Here is a 20658-nt window from a genome sequence, read left to right on the forward strand (position 1 = left end):
AAGGAAGAGGGATGCCATTTTTCTTTTTCCAGCCATGGACTTCAGATCTTTTACTTGCTACAACAGTTTCTAGTTTGTATTTTTTTAACCCACATACTGCTGAATTTTTTCTTCTGTTAAAAGCTTCACTATACCGATCATAAAAAGCATCCCACTGATCTGTCTTTATTTTTGGTTTCTTTTTCTCTAACATTTTTCTTATATTAATTATTTTAGTGAAATCAAAAGTCACAGTTTGTGGAAATTGAAAAGCAGAGTCTCCTTTTGTAAAGTCATACCACTTAGCTAAATACTTGCAGCTTACTGCCCCATAATAATTATACATACGGCATGCTTTAGCATGCTCGACTACCCTTATGAGGGGTATAAATCTTATTTCCTTTGCTCCCATTATTCCCCGGAAAAGCAAAGTCTTTGCTGTCTTATAGTCAGGACCACCTTGCTATGAATTTACCTTAATACACACAACTTTTGTTGTGTCTTTCGGCTTTTCCCGGTTAGGGGTCACAACAGAGGAACTCCAGTCCACTAATGATTGGCAGTTGATTTTTACATGCCAAGTTGCCAGCCCTGACGTACAACCTTCAATGAAGACATGCCCACTCACGCATGTCTCCATGCAGAAGACTCTCTAGCTGAGAATTGAACCGGACAGCGTCTTACTGTGAGGCGACAATGCTACCGCAGCACCACCACCGCGGATATTTAATACACACAACACTAATGGTGGGTAAGTTATGACAAAATCCTTAAGCTTTAAATTCAAATACCTCTTTACTTAAAGAATTTGTACAGCCAGATATGAACAACAGCTTCAGAGTCAAAGTGCAAAAGAAACCTGAGATGTAAGTTAAAAACTTACTTGTATGGGCACCCTTTTTCGTCGGAAAACTTTCTGCACTTAGGAAAACCAGCCACTGCTGAGACATCTGCTTCATATCTGAGTCACAGCACATCTGTTAAGGTAAAAAGTAATGCAAAGAGAAACAAACAGAATATCTGGCTATATAAATATATTTATTCCAAATCACAACTCATAAGGGGAATTAAGAATTTTCTAAAATTATATCAAAGAAGTATTGCAAAGACAGCCCTTTTATACTTTAAAAACATTAGTTAATAGTATGAGACATATATGGCATAATACCATTAAATCAGAATTGTACAAGTACTTGTGCTGTTCATGTGAAAAGTACACATATGTTAACATATCATTGCTATTTTACTAAGTAAAGAGAGCTGCATCCAGTCAAGTCTTCACAGCTCTCAAACTCTTAGCACAAAAATTCTGGACAAAGCCAAAATAGTGGGAGGACAGAGCCGCAAAATAGGGACACATTTTAAATATTGCTCTTATAAACTTAGAAAGTTCTTCTATTACCATACATTTTCTAAAGTCTATGAAATCTGAAACTCAAATGCCTGTCATTATTTAGTGAATTCAGTCCTCATTGATTTGTTGTAAAAATCCACAAAATCACAAATTTTGTGAGGAACAGACCAAAAATATGAGGCAAAAATCTGGGCAGTTAGAGGTATGAAACTTTGTTTACCCTGTTTACCATTTTACACTGAACTTTTGTACTTGAGGAAACTTCATTAAGGTTATAGCACTGGCCTCTCTGACATCTTTATGTTGTTTTTCTTGCATTATCTTCAAAGTAGTCCACATAGCTATTTACTCCTTCAGTTTCATTCAGAAAGACAGCTATAGAATTTGCCTTTCAAAGAACAGAAAACATATGCCAGCTGCTTTGCTGTCTGTTACAATAAAGAAAAACAATATAACATTCCAACTGAGTTTGCAGTTGGAACGTCTGGCACACACATCTCTATGCATTCAGAATTGCAAAATATAAAAAGAACTTACATTAACTACAATATATTTTTTCTATTCCCATTACATTTCTAAATGAAGACTCTAATATTATATTACACTCTTCTCCAGTGAAAATGTTTAACACAACACAAGCACCATAAACAGCTTATCAGTGCACATTTCTTGAAAAACCTTCTGAGTTATATTATTTGACATTTTTTCACACCTCTCCTTCACAGACTCTGGGCCAGATTCAGAACACTTTGACACACTGCAGTAAGTAAATTTGCATGTATCTATAATGTGTTTCCAGGTTACCCAAGCAGTTTTCATGACTCCCACATAAGACACACAAATGACCTTTATTAATAGTTTGCAAGGGGTGACTTTCCACAGGGTCATCTTTTTAGCGATGCTCACTTTGCCATAGGATCTGACTCATGACATCCAATGAAATACGCACAATCAAACTGATCAGGGGTGCAATCATGCACTATTACAAATCAGAAATATTACAGAGTGTATGTCTGGGCTGCTGAAGTCATGCTTTCACTGCCTGGATTCATCCGAGGGTGCCCTGCCGTATGACTCAGGCACATGTGCAAAATTATTGACTGTGTGCGCTATGTTACGTAATATTGTAACTAGGAAGCAGTTACATCTGGGTAGCCTCTTGCAGGGACCACAGTTCCCAAAACCTCATGCAGCAGTAGTGACAGATGAGGAATCAGAGATGGATCCAGAAGCAACAGATGACCATACCAGATATAGGCAGGCACAGTATGCCATGGCATGCAGCAGCACAATGCACATAACTTCACAACATAACTGTATTACAGCTCACTGAACACATACAGTAAAAATGCTACATACAAAAATGCCAGACTGAACTTACTCATTCTTAAACTGACCACACAGTGCATCAGACATAGGCAGCCCAAGTAACAATTTACAAAGGACAGGGCATAGTTATCATCATTTTCACAAATGGACAAGGAAGTACAGGAGTGCCTCCCCTTCCGGTAAGTGTGTGACTATGGGTGCTGAAGTGTAGCAAAATAGAAAGTATATTTATTTGTAGTGTGATAACCTATTTTGAGTGGGGTGTTAATATGTAGAAGGGCCAGTGGGTGTGTGTGATGTGCTATGGGCTGTAATGGTATGTGTGTGTCTGCAGGGACACAGTCTCAGCACATGGACAGGACTGCAGTTCAGCCTACTGGAGATGTCCAGGACATTCAAGACAGGAAGTAAAGCTTCCCATGCACATTTCCAACCATGAGAACGGTCTCTACCAGGAGTTGCACTGGCTGTACCATGAGTTTGACTCAATGTTTTTGTGTTGCATGACCTAGGGCATTGCCTACTAGGAACTGAGCCAGCAGGGTAAAGACCATGACCATGACAGTGGGGACAGGCTCTTCTGGATGTAGGTACATCCACAATCAATGTGTGTAAGTGCTAGCACTGTGGGAGTGGGATAACCCTTATTCATGGCCATGAAGATAGTCCCTCACTCCTTACAGATGACCCAGTGAAGACACTGCATGGACCAATGTGTGATTCAGACTTTCCAGCAATTCACACATATGGATCATGCACTACTATAGGTTAGAGTGCACAGCCTGGATCACACTCATTATCTCTGCTGTGACTATTGTGAAACCAACCAGTGCCTCCATGATGATCCTGCACATATGTTGGGTGGCAACTATTGACACAACAACTTAATGCAGAGGGCAATAAGCATACATGTGGCTAGTACCATTACCAACTCTGCCACCTCCCAGGTGGACCCCTACCCATAAGTGCTAGGGGCAGAAGTGGACATCTCTAATGTGGGGGCCACCACACCTCCCTGGTCTAGAGTGTCTCCATCAGCCTATCCACTCTCAGATGGCTGTATTTCCTGGGTATCCACAGGTGTAGAGACTGTGCCCATTCTCTGAGTAGAGGTGGTGGGGGTCCCACTCTCTTGTGCAGCACACATACTGCACATCCTGACCTTACCAGTTCATCCCCACTATCATTATCAGAGGCAATACATCCTCCAGCATCAAATGGTGTCAGTTCCACAGTACTGGTACTTGTTAAAGTTTAACCTATGAATACACCAAAGCAAAAAATATACACAGTGTAAGTAGGACCCAGCACCTCAAACCAAAGGCACTCCTCCACTTGCCTTCACAAGAAAATGTGTTTTATTCCAGAATACTGCAATTACATATACAACTCATAGCTTCATAATTATAAAACTATGATAATAATTAATACCCCTGGCCATGCCACATGCAGATGGATGTGGAACTTGTGTCCCCAATGTACCTTTACACCATGAGGAAGAGAGACTTAAATAGCATTACTCTGACTACATGTTGAGGAGGATGTTTAGTTATTAAAAATATGAAGTAGGGCTACATAACTGGGGCATCTGCAGTTAAAACTCTCTGGGATCTATCCAGCTCAATTGCAACATTCAGCACCACATTGTGAGTTTCTGTGGAAGTGGTACTGCCTTTTAGTGAGGCAAAGGAAATCCTGCATCTCATTAAGAGGTGGCTCAGTTGACAGCACACCACCAGTTGCTCTCTGTTTCCATGCCTCTGTATGTTGCAGCACAGATCATATATCTGGCTCAGTGACAGACCATGTCTTAGTTGCAGTCATGACTACCCACCACATTTATATAATTGACCATAACAACCCATGCATGGTCATGGAAGAACTGGTCAGTGGCATGGACAGTGGTGAAACATTGGCCTGGAGACAGGACGCCTGTAGTACCACTGCATTTCCACATCTGTAAGTTCAGGTTTGCAGGTGGATGTGTATGGGTCTCCAGATCCCTTACTTTTTTAAGGCCATTTTTAGGCATTGCTCTGCTGACATGGAAAACAGGGGAATTAATAGCCTTGTTCTAGAATGTACAATACTCCTACCCTATCAGATGACTGAGAATTATATATGTATGCCCACAATCTTTAAGAAAATGTCAGGCATGGTATGTGTAGTTACCACATATTCCCTATAAAACATTTGCAGAAGTGAAAGCAAACAGCAACCTTGCCCATTACAATACCGATTAATCTATGGTTGTGGCTAATTACATACATGCAAGGCACACAGCAGTAAAATTGTACTGAACATTACTCAGAGTACGAGCTGAGAAGGGTGGTGTCTATCATTACCCTTAACAACCTTGCAGTCTACTACTTGCATTTCACTTGCAGTGTACCTCCTAAGACAGCTTTGATCAACACACCTTAAAATTACTGACAAACTGACATCTCTGACAGGCATTGGGGTCTAGGAATAGCCAAAGGTAACATTCTGGAACTGAATTAATTGTATAAAAAATAGCACTCACCTCATATAAGCAGATATTTGACTCAGAAGGAAAGATTTCTGCAAAATAAGCTTGCAGGATTCAAACTCTTTTTAAAGTAGTTTTATTCCACAGCATGATAAGGCTTTGGGCTTCTTATCTCCCTTCTTTTGTGTAGAGTCACTTGTCTGTACACATTCATTATCCAAATTAGGGTTCATCTTCTTATTGTTTCTGAATTGTCCAGTTTGTACAATGAACAATCCTGTAAACATTGTGAAAGGGACTACATGATGCCATGTACATTCCTGAGCACCTGTGTCCAGCTCTGTACACTCAAGGTGCATATAGCAGATTAGGACTGAGACAATTGTCATCCCATAATTAACCATCTCAAGATGGAGTCACTGTACAACATGTGTTATCACACCTTAAAGTGACACTGGAAGCATAATAATAAATGAATACCTATAATTTATTATTTTGCCATCCATCATGCAAATGAGTTCCCATCAGTGCCTGTTAGTACACAGAGACTCAGACATGTGATAACTGCCTTGAGTACCAGTTCCCTGCCAGTTTTCCTTATATTTTTGAAGGCGAGACAGTTATCACTGCAGAAGGTGAGGAAAAGACTTCATTTATAGCATAGAGTTGGTGTGAGGAAAAGTCCAAGATTTTTCTGTGCATCGTTCATAAGGATTATAGCTGTAGGCTGTTATAGGAGGTCCACATAAGCCTGACCTCCTTGGCTAATGGAAGGTTGAAATTAGAACAAAGTTACCATCTCAGTACTGTAAGTATACCACTTTTGAGCTAAAGAAATTCATGGCACCATCCAACTGTGCATCATGGCCTGTTTAAATCTCTAGTCCCTGCAAGAGATCAGAAGGAGCAGGGTGATGTACAGGAACACACTAGAACATTTAAGACTGCTGAGGTAAGTATACCTCCTGTTGTGACAAATCTCTTTGCATAGTAACAGTTTCATCCTATAAAATAAGTATGTATAACATTTATACAGCAGTACCACATCTGTCAGTGCTGGTACCTCTTAATAAAATTAGTATGACTGTGCAATGTTAGAAGTGTGCTTCTGCATGCCTCACCATTTATAAGTGGAAAAGTGGCTCATCAAGTTACATCTATGCACACAGAGATTGGTAGGCTGCCTATCGGTTCAATTAATTTATAGCCAAGAGGCTCTATTGTCCTAGTAAAGTATATTTGTTGACCTATGAAGCTATAATATGAGTCCAACACTACAAGGTGCATTTAATATCCATAAATAGTAGTTTGTAGGACATTTTACAATAAATGCTACTGCCCCTTTTCTATTACCTGTGATGGACATTTTAATTATGTAGTCAGCATGTTTATTATGTATATGTATGGTTTAATATTGCCAATTCTCAAATATCATCATTGGCCACAAGTACACGTGTTATCTTGATGAATAGCTCATGCAGTTAGCATGATACTAGACTTGGCTTTTGCCTTAGCTCCCCCCTCAATGTGGTATAATCATACAAACAGTTCATTGATATGCCTGTGTAAGTTCTAATATTAAAAATATTTCATGCTTTAATATCAGTATCAACACATTAAATAATGCAATACTCATAGATTTTTGTGTTTCTCTTACCCCACTCATTTTATCCATACCCTTTCTCTTTCCTACATGTATTTATTTTTTCTCCGTTTCTGTTACTATTATATGCAATAGCGCATCAAACTGCACCTAACCCACTAGAAAGATCTGGGATGACTCATATCTTTCTCATTAGGGCTTCCACATACTGAATAACGCTTTTGCTGCCTAGTGGCATGCATTTCCTTTCCAGTTCACCAGGTGGGACCTTTATTTCATTGTGGGTACAGTCTGTGAACCTCCAAATCTCTGCTGCCATTTTAAGCAGATTCCCCTACTGGACATTCCAGCACAGCAAACTCAAACTCAAGCATTATTGTGCATCTACGTAATACTCAGCATCTATAAAGAAAGATGACAGAACTTAAAACCTTCTTGCAAAGTGAACACATTCCAAGTTGTGTAGTTTCTTCAACATGGTTCAGTGCAACAAGTGCACTCCCTCTATACCAGGATTTAGTAATGATCACACCTTTAGGTCTTGGGTAAATAAGACAAAAAGGATTACTACACATCAACCCAACAAAAGTATCAAAATAACCCCCAAAATTTCTGGGCAACCTTAAAACAGATCCTCAATCTTGGTCAAACCACTACACCATATCCCACCACTACAAATATCAAAGAAAGTTTAGCATCTCAATTTAACTCAAACTTCATAAACTCAATTCTATCCCTAGTAAAAAGTGAAAACAACAAACCCATTTAATACCTCCTGACTCCTCTACAAAAGCTAAAGCCTACATCCCTAGTCATTGACAACTCCCAAATGAATATCTAAAACAGGCAGCAGACTCCATATCCTATCCCATCTCTCTCCTTAGCAACAGGTCCATTTCTGAAAAATACATCCCTAAACTCTGGAAAATCTCTTACACCATTCCTTTGCACAAAGGTGGCCCCTCAACTGATTTCTGAAATTACCATCTGTAGATAAGTGTGCATGTGTGTATGTACCCTTAAAAAGCTTTCCATGGGCTTGCACAAGTGTATAAATACTGAGCACATGTGAGCCTGACTGCCATTTTGTAGTCAACATGTGGATGTCAGGAAATTCATGTCAAGAGTGAAGTGAACATTTAGGGCACATAAATCTAAATTTCACAAAAAATTCTGTTTGCAAAGCAATTCAAATTAATCCTTTCAACTGGAATACATTCTGTATTATTTATTGTTGTACTAAAAGAAAATGATAACTTTCTTTGGATAAAAAATAAGGATGACAAATGTTAATATCCGAAAATATGAAGAAATTTTTTTGTGGTATTAATCTGTTTCTTACATATATATTGTGTTCCTGTCACATGTAAAATGTGTTTTAAACAAAATATGTATACATTTTTTTATGTAAGAGAAGGTACAGGATGAGATAGATCGCATCATTGGACCTGTACGACCCCCTGCTGTTGAAGATCGTAAAAATATGCCATACTGCAATGCAGTTATCCATGAACTTCAACGATTTGGCAATATTGTTCCCATGAATCTTCAGCATGAAACAGCTATGGATACTCATTTCCGAGGTTATTTTCTTCCAAAGGTAAAAGAGCAAATGCTTTTAGTCTAACAATATGTTAAAAATTAAATAACAGCAGTGTGCATCTTACTTATGAAAAAGTGATAATCTTGTACATAATACTGGAGAAGGAAAATGGATAAATACATTCAGTGTTTATGCATTCAGTTATCACTGACAAAATGTGACAGAAGGATGCAACACCACCGATTGTAGTGCCAGTGGTAAAACAGGTAGCAAGCACATTTGCCTTTGTTATGGAAGATCAGGAGGTTCTAGGTTCTTTTCCTAATCCAGTTGATTAGATTGCAGGCACTGTAGTTAGGGGGCACTGCAGTCCTGAGTGAGTTGTCTTTCACATGAGACATTAAACTGAGGTCTCATCAGCTCGGTCTGGTGGTAGCTCAGGTGGATGGAATGTATACCATGGCACCTATTGAAAAGAGTAGGGGAAAGTTCCCCCTGAGCCCTGGCCAAATTTCCCCTAGTAGTAGACATACTATCTTTGGTCTCTGCTGAAAAGAGGCCTCTAGCCTAATGGGTCTAACCAAGTCAACAAAAAATAAATAAATAAATATGTATTTTTTTTTTAAATGAGTCTAATCTTTCATATCTTATGTGCACTGCCGCCTGCTGATTACTCACTTTATTTTTACATAGGAGAGACAGTTACTGTGACATTCTTTATGATATGGACCTGAATCAATGGTTCCCACATTTAGCATTTTGTTAATTTACAGAATACTGCAGTTTTTCATGTTACTTCCTTACCAGGTATCACAATACATCATAATAACCTCACTCACTATATTATAAAATACTTAGAATGCTATGGGTTCCCATGACATAGAAGTAAATAATCTGGAAAAAGGAAATAAAAATTTCCCCACGGAAAGATATATACATCTGAACATAATATCCTGAAGTTAAAGCTTTAACCTATAGAATGGCAAATTTTTATGTTATTTTCTTACCAGGTATCACAATATGTAATAATAACCTCATGCAATACACTATGAAATACTAAAAAGGCTACTGGATTCCATGACATAGAAGTAAATAATGTGGGAAATAGGAAATAAAATTTTCCCAGAGAAAGATGCATTTATTTGAACATTATATCCTGAAATTAAATTTTAAACAGTAAAAAAAATTACATTCTGCCAAATATTTTTAATGTGCACAATGAAAAAATAGCACAATACCCAACAGAATTCACTTTGTAAAATCAGATTTTTAGTAAGCAAGATTTTAATTTCAAAATGTTTTTATTTACCTACTATACATAATGACAGAGTAATATTTTTTTACATTGCTAACTCAGTTCTTTGAATCACTGATTAAAGATGTATCTGTAATTATAGGAATAATGACCCCAATGAGTCTTTTTAAGCCTAGTCATTCTTCCAAAAGTAAGAATCAGACCCTGTAACTTGTATTTGTAAGGTAAACACTTTAACCGTTATGCCACCCCTTAACCCAAACAAAATCCTTTATGTTAGCGAATACTCTATAGTTTTTTTTGTCTTTTGTTCTGTAGCCAGGCTCCATTCTTTTTGATTAAACATATTTATGTATTCACAAATATCTTGATAGGAACAGAATAGTACTCTTTCTTCTTTTATTTTGAGTGTGAAATCAACATACTGAAGGTTGATGTGGCTGTTATGGCGACTCTGGTTCATTCAGAATCTCTCAAAGGTGATATTTTATTTGTACTTGAAAAAAAATGGATCATTTACTTACAATGATATCCTAAGTTAGTAGTCACAGTGAAGAGATTCTGGCTCTGAATACTAAGGTGGTCTTAAGAGACGGCCTCCTTTATCCAGGCCACAAGCAGAAAGTGCCTATGTAGTTTCATACTCAAGAACTTATTCTTCAGAATGTGGGTGAGTTAGCAAATTGTCAGTGTTGACATAATATTAATTTTGTCAGGGCTGAAGGAAGGAAGGTTTGGAATGACCTGATTCAATAAATTCCTTCATTATGCTCCTGGGAAGTTTCACTCCAGTTGTTTTGGAGATAGCACAGAGGAGCTTAAAACCTCCCCCATAGTGAGAGCATTACACAATGTTTTAATTTTGTTTAGAAATAGAGACTCCTAAGCATTCTTAAGGAGTGGAGGCCCTTTTTTCTGGATGGGCGAACTGCATTTATTTTCCAGGATTATCCTAAAGGGATTATGGAGAAATATAAACTGTTTTCAGAGGGACATGCACAGTGCTATAGACCTGGCATACTTGGTGAAATCTTAACTCTCCCCACTTCTTGCAGTTAAAGTCTGGAGTGGGGCAGTAGTTTCTGGTGTAGTGCTTTCACAGGTGTTGCTTAGGGAATTTATTCTTCCAGATTGATCATTTGTAGTTAATTGTTATGTTTACAATTTGTAGTTGAAACAGTAGATGTTACAGTATTTATATTTTAATTATATTGTTGTTCTATAACTTAGTTGTTTGTTTTACAGTTAATAAGTTATAGTGATGTTTTGACTCTGTAATCTTCTTTTTGTAGTGCAATTCTTGAAAGATAATAGTACTTAAGTGTCTGTCTGTATAGGTAGCTTCATATCTTGTTATCTATTAAGCAGTTACTATATTTATTCTTTTACCTCTTACTTTGACCACAAGGGTGCTGAACTCTAAGATAAAGTACAATGCTTTACAACACTTTCTTAAGCTACAGATGATGGGTATTGTTTTCTAACAAGAGGACAAAATCTTTAAATGTCATAGAAAATGTTTATGAGCGGGAGTCTATTGGGATGCTGTAAGAGGAGAAGTACACTTTTAGTGCCTGGTGAATAAGACTGTAACATTTTAGAGAGGTCTTGTGATGCTGAGGGGCAATGGAGCACACTTGAAAATGGGGTGCAGAGATGTGCATTAGCGAACATATATGGGCCAAATGATGACTGCCAGTAGCTTTTCCTTGACATTTTTCTAGGTTAGGAGATAAGTTGGGGAATATTATTGTGGGGAGAGACTTCAAAACAGCTTTTGATTCCCTCATTGATATATTGTACCCACAGAATGAGAAGAAATGCAAGACAGAGGATATTAAATACTTTATATAAGCAATTAAACCTGGTTGATCCCTCAAGAATTCTGCACTCCAAGGATGAGGGAATTATGTTTTGGCCTGAGGTTTTTAGGGCATAACCATTTAGAATTTTGGTTATTAAATATGTCATTGTTATCAGGGGTTTAGTTTTTGCAGGTGATCCCATGGGTGCTGTCAGATCATTCAGGGTTTTCTTAACATGGAAAGGCATTCAAGAGAGTGTACTCTGGGAAGGGAATGGAGAATGGATCCTATTATATTAGGAGATAAGAAATAGGCTGGATTGTTAAAAGCAGTCCATGATACTTTTATTGCCCAAGGTTTCTGGATTTTTACATCGTGGGAAAGTTATAAAATTTACATGAACTTGACAGCATTAGCTGCAAAGGCTATGTATTTGAAAAGTTGAATGATGACATTCGGGAAATGACTGGTGAGTTAGAGGCCTTGTATGATAAGTGTAGCTGTGTTAAACTTATGGATATGGAATTGAATTCTGGGTACAAGTGGCTTAAAATTAGTCTAGCTCAAATCCTGAATAAATCAAGTCTTTGCTTGTATGCTACAGCTTTACTTCATGGTTGATGGGGATGTGTGTCAGGACATTTATTCACCCACTTGTTTAAAACAGAGGAGACCTACTCTCACAAAAATGCAATGGCATCCTGGGGATGCCACAATTATTTTCAGGAAATTATTAGCTGATGCTTTACAATTTTTTTATGAAAAGTCCATATCAAGAAGATTATAATGGATTATAACGGATCATAATCAGGAGCTAGAAAATACTTACAGGAAGAGCTTTTTTTCCTTTGGACCTCCATATGGTTGACAAAGTGGACAGAGATGAGTTGAAAAAGCTTGTATCAGAGGATAAAGTAGTCAAAGGAATCAATCAGTCTTCAGGTGATAAGGCTCATTTACCTGATGGTTTTACAGCCTCATTTAACAAGAAAAATAGAGAGGAAATGGCAACCTCCCTGTGCAAGTTTTTTTTAATCGGGTGTTTATATTGGGCTCTGACTCTCTTCATTCTCAGGGTCTTATAAAGCAGATGTTCCCAAACATGACAAGGATACATTGACAGTGGAAAATTTTAGGCCCATATCTTTGATTAATCAAGAGCTCAAAATCTACGCAAGTATTTTTCCATCTAGGTTACAGATGTTAGAGCTATGGCTTGCACATAAGGGGAAAATGAGGTCTGTTACGGGTATATTAAGTATTGACTATTTAAGTGTTTTTTCTCTGTACATGTCCTCTGCATGAAAAAATATATACTGATCAAGAGCTAATCTCAAAAATTTTGTGGTGTGTGGTTTTGGCTATTAAATCTTTTATCCTAATGGTAGTAACATCTACTTATTTGTTTTCTTTTTGTTAAGGTAAACCAATATCACATCCACTTGAATTGGTGATACCTAAGATGGTTGTAAAAGATCCTGCTGCACTTATTAAAAATAACAAGAAAATTTGTCCATGTGCTGGCCAAAGTTCCCTAGTCAGTATAAATACTACCTCAAAACTCCCTTGAAAAGAGGCACTAACATTGTAGGACTAAATCCAGTCAACAAAGGATAAATAAAATAAATAAATAAAGTGTTCAACTTAACACCATTTCTCCTATACTATTTACACTTCAACCTGAGTCTCTCCTCCTCACACATACGCAAACCCAAGTCTCATCGAAAAATAACTAATTTGTTTTATATTTAGAGAGTATGCTGTAGAAATTGAATCAACAGCTATATACATTCATGTTTTACATATACACTTTTAAAGCTTGTTATTCAGTGAACTGGCCCTTTTGTCACACTGCAAAGCTTGGAAACTAAAGACTGATATCTGATTTATGAACTTACTAATTTTCTTTACATTTATGCTTTCTTTTTTGATAGGTCATTTTAAGGGTTGTAAAAAAAGTCATGATTTGGAAATCTGATGCAGTCCTGCTACACATTTTAAGCCAGTGAAGGCCTATCAAATAGATATATGTCAAAAGAAAATAAAACAAGTAAACATAACAGCATACCTCTAAAGACAGGGTTGCTATCAGTCTACTCACAGAGGAAAACAAACTTATGAAAATTAAACTGCAACTACCTCAGTGCAAAAGCAATGAAGACAGATTTAGCAGTTCCTCAGATGACCTTTTGTAACAAATTATAAGATGTAGATGTGTTACTTAATGGCCAAATAAGGGTATCTCTTGTTCTCTGTCTCAAAATGGAAACAGGAGGAATAGGCAGAAAATTAAACTTTAGTTTGACTTCACTGGTCAAAAACAGAAGGAATCACTTGTGATAGGTGCTTACAAGAAAACGTAGCAAGGGGCCTTGGAAATTATAAATTCAATTAAGCAAAGGTATGTCATTCTATGGATCTTATGTCCAACAAGATATCCAAAGAGTATAACTGTGGCACAAAAATACTAGCAGGTTTATCAGTCAGTGGAGGAAGTGTTGATCTGGGAAGCAGACTTGTAGACAGACAGGAAGAAGTGGATCATAGTAAATAGTGTGCCTGTGGAGAAAGGGGTTTTACTAACAAAGCACAGGAGACCCAGGACTGTGATCAGGCTTTTGTAATGGCTTTACATGGAATCAACAAAGGGAGAGTAGGAAAAACATGCATCCTCCCCCACAGGTAACATGCGAGTATGTAACTAAGATAAAATACATAATTTGGTGGAAAACAAGAAAAGAAAGTCATCTTAGTTTATGCCAGACAATGAATGTGAAACATCTATAAAATAAAAAGCCAACACAATACAAGGAATTACATTTTACAGTGAAAATGTCATATGTATATATGTGCAGTTTCTCTAAAAAAAATATTGGGTTCAAAAAACAGGAGAATTCATAAATACGTAGATCAGGAATATATCAGTTTTAGGGGAGACAGGGACACACAGTAATAGTCTTCCCTAAAAATAACTTATTATACAGGCAGTGATAGAGGCAAAGCTGATGGTCAAGGGTATATTTCATGCAAATCCCACACAAAAACTGCCTGATATGTTTAGTACAGCTGCATATAAACTATATATCCTCTTAACATCCTTTATCAGTTTCTGTATTTAAATTTCTCTTGATATTACCTGATATGACACAAGCATAATTATTGTTAGAGGAATCAAAGGATGTTGTTGGCACTCTTTCTAGGATTAGGACTAGATGCAAGTACTAAATGCAGAAATGAACAATTAAATAATAATTGCAAGCAAAATATAATGAGATCAAAATAATAACTGATACCTTAGCATGTAACATTCATTTGTTTGTTTGCTTTGTTTACTAGGATAGTCCAACTGGGCATTGCCCCGTTTCAGTGAAAGCTCAGTGAAAATAGAGGCATACAGAATACAAACAACAGTTAGTCTGATGTTCTAGTACCTCAATGCAAGCATTTTCTATGTTACATAATTCATTTTTTTTCTTGGATCCAGTCCATATGAATTTAAAGTTGAAGACATGCCATTTTCTAACAATCAAAAGAGAGTTTAGACTTCAGTATACCTACAGCGGAGAAAGGAAAGTGTGCACAATATGCTTCAAAACACTGTTTTCTAACTACAATCAAATGAGAGCTTTGATGTGGTAAAAGCAGACATTTATAATAGGTTCCATTGTGATTTAGAGTGCTAAAGATTATTATTGCTATTAATATGAAATCATAAGTACAAGTATTAACAGAAACAGTGTTAATGAATTGCACAAAGGATAGCAAATGTAGCAGATAAATGAAAACCTCAAAATGGTCCCAGTGGATCAGAATTAAAAGGTGTTGAGGATGGATTTCTGGACTTTATGATCACAGCCATTTGTAAGTACTGTAATGATTATGAGGTGGACAATGTTTGACTGTCAGCTGACTTTAAAGCCCATTAAACGCTTCATTGCTTTTTGTGACTTTCAGTTTATTTAATATTTTTTAAGCTTCTGTTTGTAGTTTGTTAACAATTTTGATTAGCACCATGGCTCATGTCTCTGTTCAGATACATTTCTAGGGTATTTTTTTCCAGATTAGGCTTCCAGTTTAGAAGCTCTTTATAGATAGAGCAAAGGACTGTGAATTTAAAGTCTCATAGTTACATGGCAGACTTAACTCACATTTCATTGTACTGTATTATTGTTTCTTCTGTAGACTAATTTATGCAACATTCACATCTCATGCTGTTGCTTGTAGGGAACACAAGTGATTCCTTTGTTAACATCTGTACTTCGGGACAAAACTCAGTGGAAAACACCTTACTTGTTCAACCCATCCCATTTTCTCAACACCGAAGGACAGTTTATTAAGCACGATGCATTTATGCCTTTTTCTGCAGGTAAGAAGGAAATTCTTATCTCTGAATTTATACTTCATAGAAGACTTAAAAATGACACTGCTGTGTACTAAGCTCTTAGTAATTGAAATAGTGCTGTTGAATACAGTTTAATGGTATTTCAGTTATTGCCAAAATGCATATCATGCATACGTATTATAGTTTTATTTTTACTACATCTGGTCAGTTTGTGACAATTTTGAAGTACTGAAAACATATCATCCAATGTAAAGTGTCACAAAGTACAAATCACAGAGCTGTTGGCTTATCCTTTGCTTTTTTGACAGAGTTCTTGCAACTCAACTCTACCTTTCGACTGAAAAATAATTTAACACTGTCAGTCAAAAATGCAATCCTGTATACTAGAAATAGAGAACCAAACCATTCAAAGTGAATAACAGATTATATTCTACATGAAACAGGCATGTTATACTGTAACATGTACAGCAATACAATTGCATATTTTGCATGCAACTTTTGCAGAAATGGACATTACTGCAGGCACACCTTGCAGACCAGGGGAAATGCAAATTTGTGAATGTATGAAAACATACTAGGTATAGTCCAGCTGTTCCAGTGTATCAAATCACCCTTCCCTCCCAATGGAGAGGACCTGACTGTATTCAACTAGCTACTTAAACATTATAAATCTAACGTTCCTACACCTTGGAGAGAATACACTAAGAGAGAAAAATCCCATTATTCTGGGTGATAGCATCCCCAGAGAAAGACAAATAACAGGCTTTTCCCTTTCCATGGGGTGGCACAGCCAAACCTTTAGGATATTTTAAATAGCAGGGGTGTGGTTCCACAAGAAGGCATTTAGCAAACTAATGCAAATGTTTTATTTTATTTTTATGTTAACAAATTGTAATTTAAATTACATGGATTTATAGTAACTTGTCAAACAGAGCTATATCACACTGGAAATGAGCAAACTATATATATATATATATATATATATATATATATATATATATATATATGTATATGGATCCTAGTCCATCGAAAGTACGTTTAAGTGAAACGTACTTGAGCTAATTCATTTTCCCGAAAGTGCATTTTATCAAAAATGCACTTTCACAAAAAAAATCACTACCATCCAACAATGTTTCTACCCAACACTTATACCACTTGACTGCAGTCACCTCAAATGTCCAATTGTGATTAGAAAAATAGCCACTGTAAAGTATTCCACACTGCTTTACATCAATGTGCACTGGCCCTTTAAAGCCAGACTAATGACTGTTTTACTTTGTCATGACAGCAGGGTCAGACATTCTCATCTATAGAGAGCTCCTGTACCCAGCAGTTATAGTCCCATTGTTTTCTCTGTATACTTCCAGTGTCTGATTATAGTAAAAACAGTAATAGATATGGACACAATAATGTTTTTCATGTTTGTTTCATGGAAATGTACAGTAGCCCAGTGGTCTTACAAACCTAGGCTGTCTAAACTGAGCAAATGAACAGATTATTTTCATTCTCGAATAGTCATCACTAAGCAGTTATAGCCACTTTGCTGTATATACCCATCTGATTGTGATAAAAGGTAATTCCACTCAACCTCTTAGCTCAAGAATCAGGGGGGAATCAGGGGGCACAATATCTGTGAAGTATTTTAAATATTACAAAACGATGGATTCCAGACATCTAAGAAAGGTACATATAGATGTAGCAAATGTAAAGCTTGCCCTTATATAAACACCGGCCACTGCTTCTCACATCCTATTTCTGGCCATGACTTCCATTTTAATGGATATGCTACCTGCCTTTCCCCGAGATTTAGTTTATCTAGCTAGCTGCAAGAAATGAGCAGCTTTCTATGTAGGTAAAACTAACCTGTTGTTTAAAGCTAGGATTTTGCAACATCTGCGAGATATCACTAAAGTTGATACTAACAATGCATTAGCCACTCACATTATACAGTTTCCCACACCGATTTACTTTTATGGTCTTGGATCACATCATACCCAATTTCCATGGAGGTGACCTTAAAAATCTTACAGAAATATGAGAAACTGAGTGGATAATAAACCTTAGAGTCGACAGGCATCCAGGTATAAACAATATAGTACCACTGAAGCCTCTGCTAAAAAACAGATGCTTCAAAATTTTCTGAAAGTTTTCTTCATGACTTTATTTTAATGGTAGGAAGACCTGGTTTTTGCAGCTAGAGCTATAGCTTTAAGATGTTAAAAAGTGTGTTTCACCTACTCAGTATGATGTCACTAAATGACAAACGTCTGATTGGAAGGGACTATGTTTTTAAACTAGTGAATAGAGCTCATTTTTAGATCTGATGAAGGCTGAAGAGCCGAAAGCACTCATCGTTTACTAGAGCTCTTGGATTTTATTCGTTTACCTGTTTGTCTCTATAAAAGGAGGAAGTGATTCTCATCATGGTGTTTTTTCCAGGCTTTTATTCAGTTTTCATATTTTAAATATGTGTCTTCTATACTTTGAAGTTCCTAATGTAACTTTTTGCATTAGCATGCATTTTTTGAAAGATGTGAGCTGAAACTCAACCATTTCCAAACAAACGTCTGCATATTTATGAGAAACACACCAAACATGAGGCAAATTTATGGACATTCTATGAAATCAGGAACAGTTGAGAGCTAATGCCAAGTCTGTTTTACATAAACAATAGCCACACAAATTTCAACTTGTGTCACACAAATGCATACCAACCTTGCAAAGCCAGACAGTTAACTAAGCAAACAAAAACAGGCCACCCTCCACCCTCACCCAACAGATGCAGCCACTTTGCTGAGTACAGCTTATCTGGCTGTGATAAGAAAAAAACTCAGCTTTCTAGTGAAAGAATCTGGGGTGGGGGTCAGTTAAAAAACTGACAAGGGATAAAAGCCATAAAACATGGGACAGACTTTAAATATTGCTGTTCTATACTTTTTACACTTGATGAGTGAAAAGGTCACACAGAAAAAATAATCAGCAAAAACTAAGAGAAATTTCTAGTTAGATATTTTGCAGACACCCTAATGGTAATGAACATCAGCTGGGTATAACAGTCCTGTGTTTCTAATGCTTAACCAAACAATCCACTTGTGCTGTGCTGATGAGGCCATAACAAGGAGAAACATGCATGTCCACAACTAGTGGTGTTAGGCTTTATTGGCCTGAATTTGTTCATTAAATGACTTAAAAAGAAAAAAGTCATGGGCAGATTTCCCATATAGAAGAAACACCTGATGTTCATAAAGGTCATTTGCAAATATCTCATGTGCCTCTAATACAAGAGGTTTGAGGGGTCACTCAATGGAAATTCTAGCTTGGCTAGAATTTTCTCTTAGAATACATTTTATACTTAGAAAGTCACAACTGAAGATAAAAATGGTTGGAAAATAAAGAACCATGAAAAGTGCAATGTAACCATTTTTGCCAGTTCCTTATTTTCCAGACATTTCTTGTTTTTTAGTTGTTTTGTTTTTAATGTCACTACAAATTCTGAAGAACTTTTTGGTTTCATTTTTATACACAACTTTGAAAGTTGCTAGCATAACATGTTTTGCATCATCATAGATTTTGCTAAAGAATATGAAGTTTAAAACTTGTCTGACATTATTTAGTAACTGATTCTCAACAATTTGCTTGATGAATAAAATCACACAGTTTGTTGTGCTTTCATGTCCAAAAAAGTCAGCAGCATCACTTATGCACTTATAAAATTGAATTGTCCAGTGGAATAATGCCCTATACTACTGCTGTTGGTCATATCTCTAAACTCAGACAGAACTCATCGGATAGAACTCACTGACTTGAATTCCACAAACTTAATCTTTTGGACCGCTTTTGTTACATTCAGTATAGGTTCACTGATAGGGCATAGCTTGGAAGTTGATGACATGATGGTAAGGAGGAGGCTGGGTATCCTCTGTATTCAGGAGATAAGATGAAAGGGCAATACAGCAAATCAGCTTGGCTTGGGATCCAGAATCTGCTTCAGAAGGCAGTGAGGGATGTGATGAGAATTAATGTCAGATTCATGGCAATAATATTTCAGCCTAATGATAGGACAGTATTAATAGTTTCAGCCTATGTCCAACAGCAGGGTGGTAATAGTGAGGAAAAAAGTGCATTCAGACAACAGTTGCAGGACCTACTAGATAAAGCAGGACAACATGAATTGTTATTGATAATAGATGACTAGAATGCACATATGGGACAGACAAAACAGCATATGAGGGCTACCTGGGTCCACATGGGTGGGGCAACAGGAATAAAGAAGGACAAGCCATTCTAGACATCTTTCTAGCAAATAGATGCATACATACACAGTTCAGAAAGAGAAACAGTCACAAGATCACATACAAAAGTGGCCAACATGTAACTCAGGTAGACTTCCTCCTAGTAAGGAAAGGGCACTGTTATAGAATCAACAAAGTAATCCCGAAACAGTCAGTCCACAGTATAAACCATTAGTTGCTATGATCAGCTGCAAGCAGTTGTCAGAAAAGTCTCTAAGGTAAACAGAGACCAGACTGAAGACCTGGAAGTTGATTGGAGAGAAACTACTACAGTTCAAGGAATTACTGAGAGCTCTAACAGCTCAAGAAGAAAAAGAGGAAATAGGTGGAGTTGAAGAAAAATGGCAGCACCTCAAAGCAGCTTGTGTGAGGACTACAGAACAGATATGTGGCCATGCCAGATATGGAAATAAGGTACATAAGGAAAGCTGGTGGTGGAATGCAGAAGTCCAGGATGCCATCAAAAGAAAGAAGGAGTGCAGGAAAACATAGGAAATAGAAAAGACAGACTAGACCAGGAAGAAATACTGGTGGACTAAAAAAAAGGCTAAAAAAGTAATTGCAATAGCAAAGAACAAGGTATACACACTACCTGCTTCTGGAAAGTGAGTCAGTGGATGGCAAAAAGAAACTATATCAGATTGCAAAGCAAGGATAGAAAGATAAAGAAGATTGTCAGACACCCT

The 20658-nt window shown here is 37.0% G+C and overlaps 1 protein-coding gene across 1 annotated transcript in view; it reads left to right on the plus strand.

Annotated features, from left to right (window-relative positions):
• Positions 1-20658, plus strand: part of LOC122816776 (cytochrome P450 2K6-like) — a 668826-nt gene that overhangs the window by 638830 nt on the left and 9338 nt on the right. The window contains exons 7-8 of the mRNA XM_044089794.1: positions 8148-8335; positions 15563-15704. Coding sequence (XP_043945729.1) covers positions 8148-8335; positions 15563-15704 — 330 coding nt within the window. The remainder of the gene's footprint in view (positions 1-8147; positions 8336-15562; positions 15705-20658) is intronic.

Source organism: Protopterus annectens, chromosome 12.part0 (genome assembly GCF_019279795.1).
Source record: "Protopterus annectens isolate FY-2018-M chromosome 12.part0, PAN1.0, whole genome shotgun sequence".
In the NCBI taxonomy this organism is placed as follows: Eukaryota; Metazoa; Chordata; order Ceratodontiformes; family Protopteridae; genus Protopterus; species Protopterus annectens.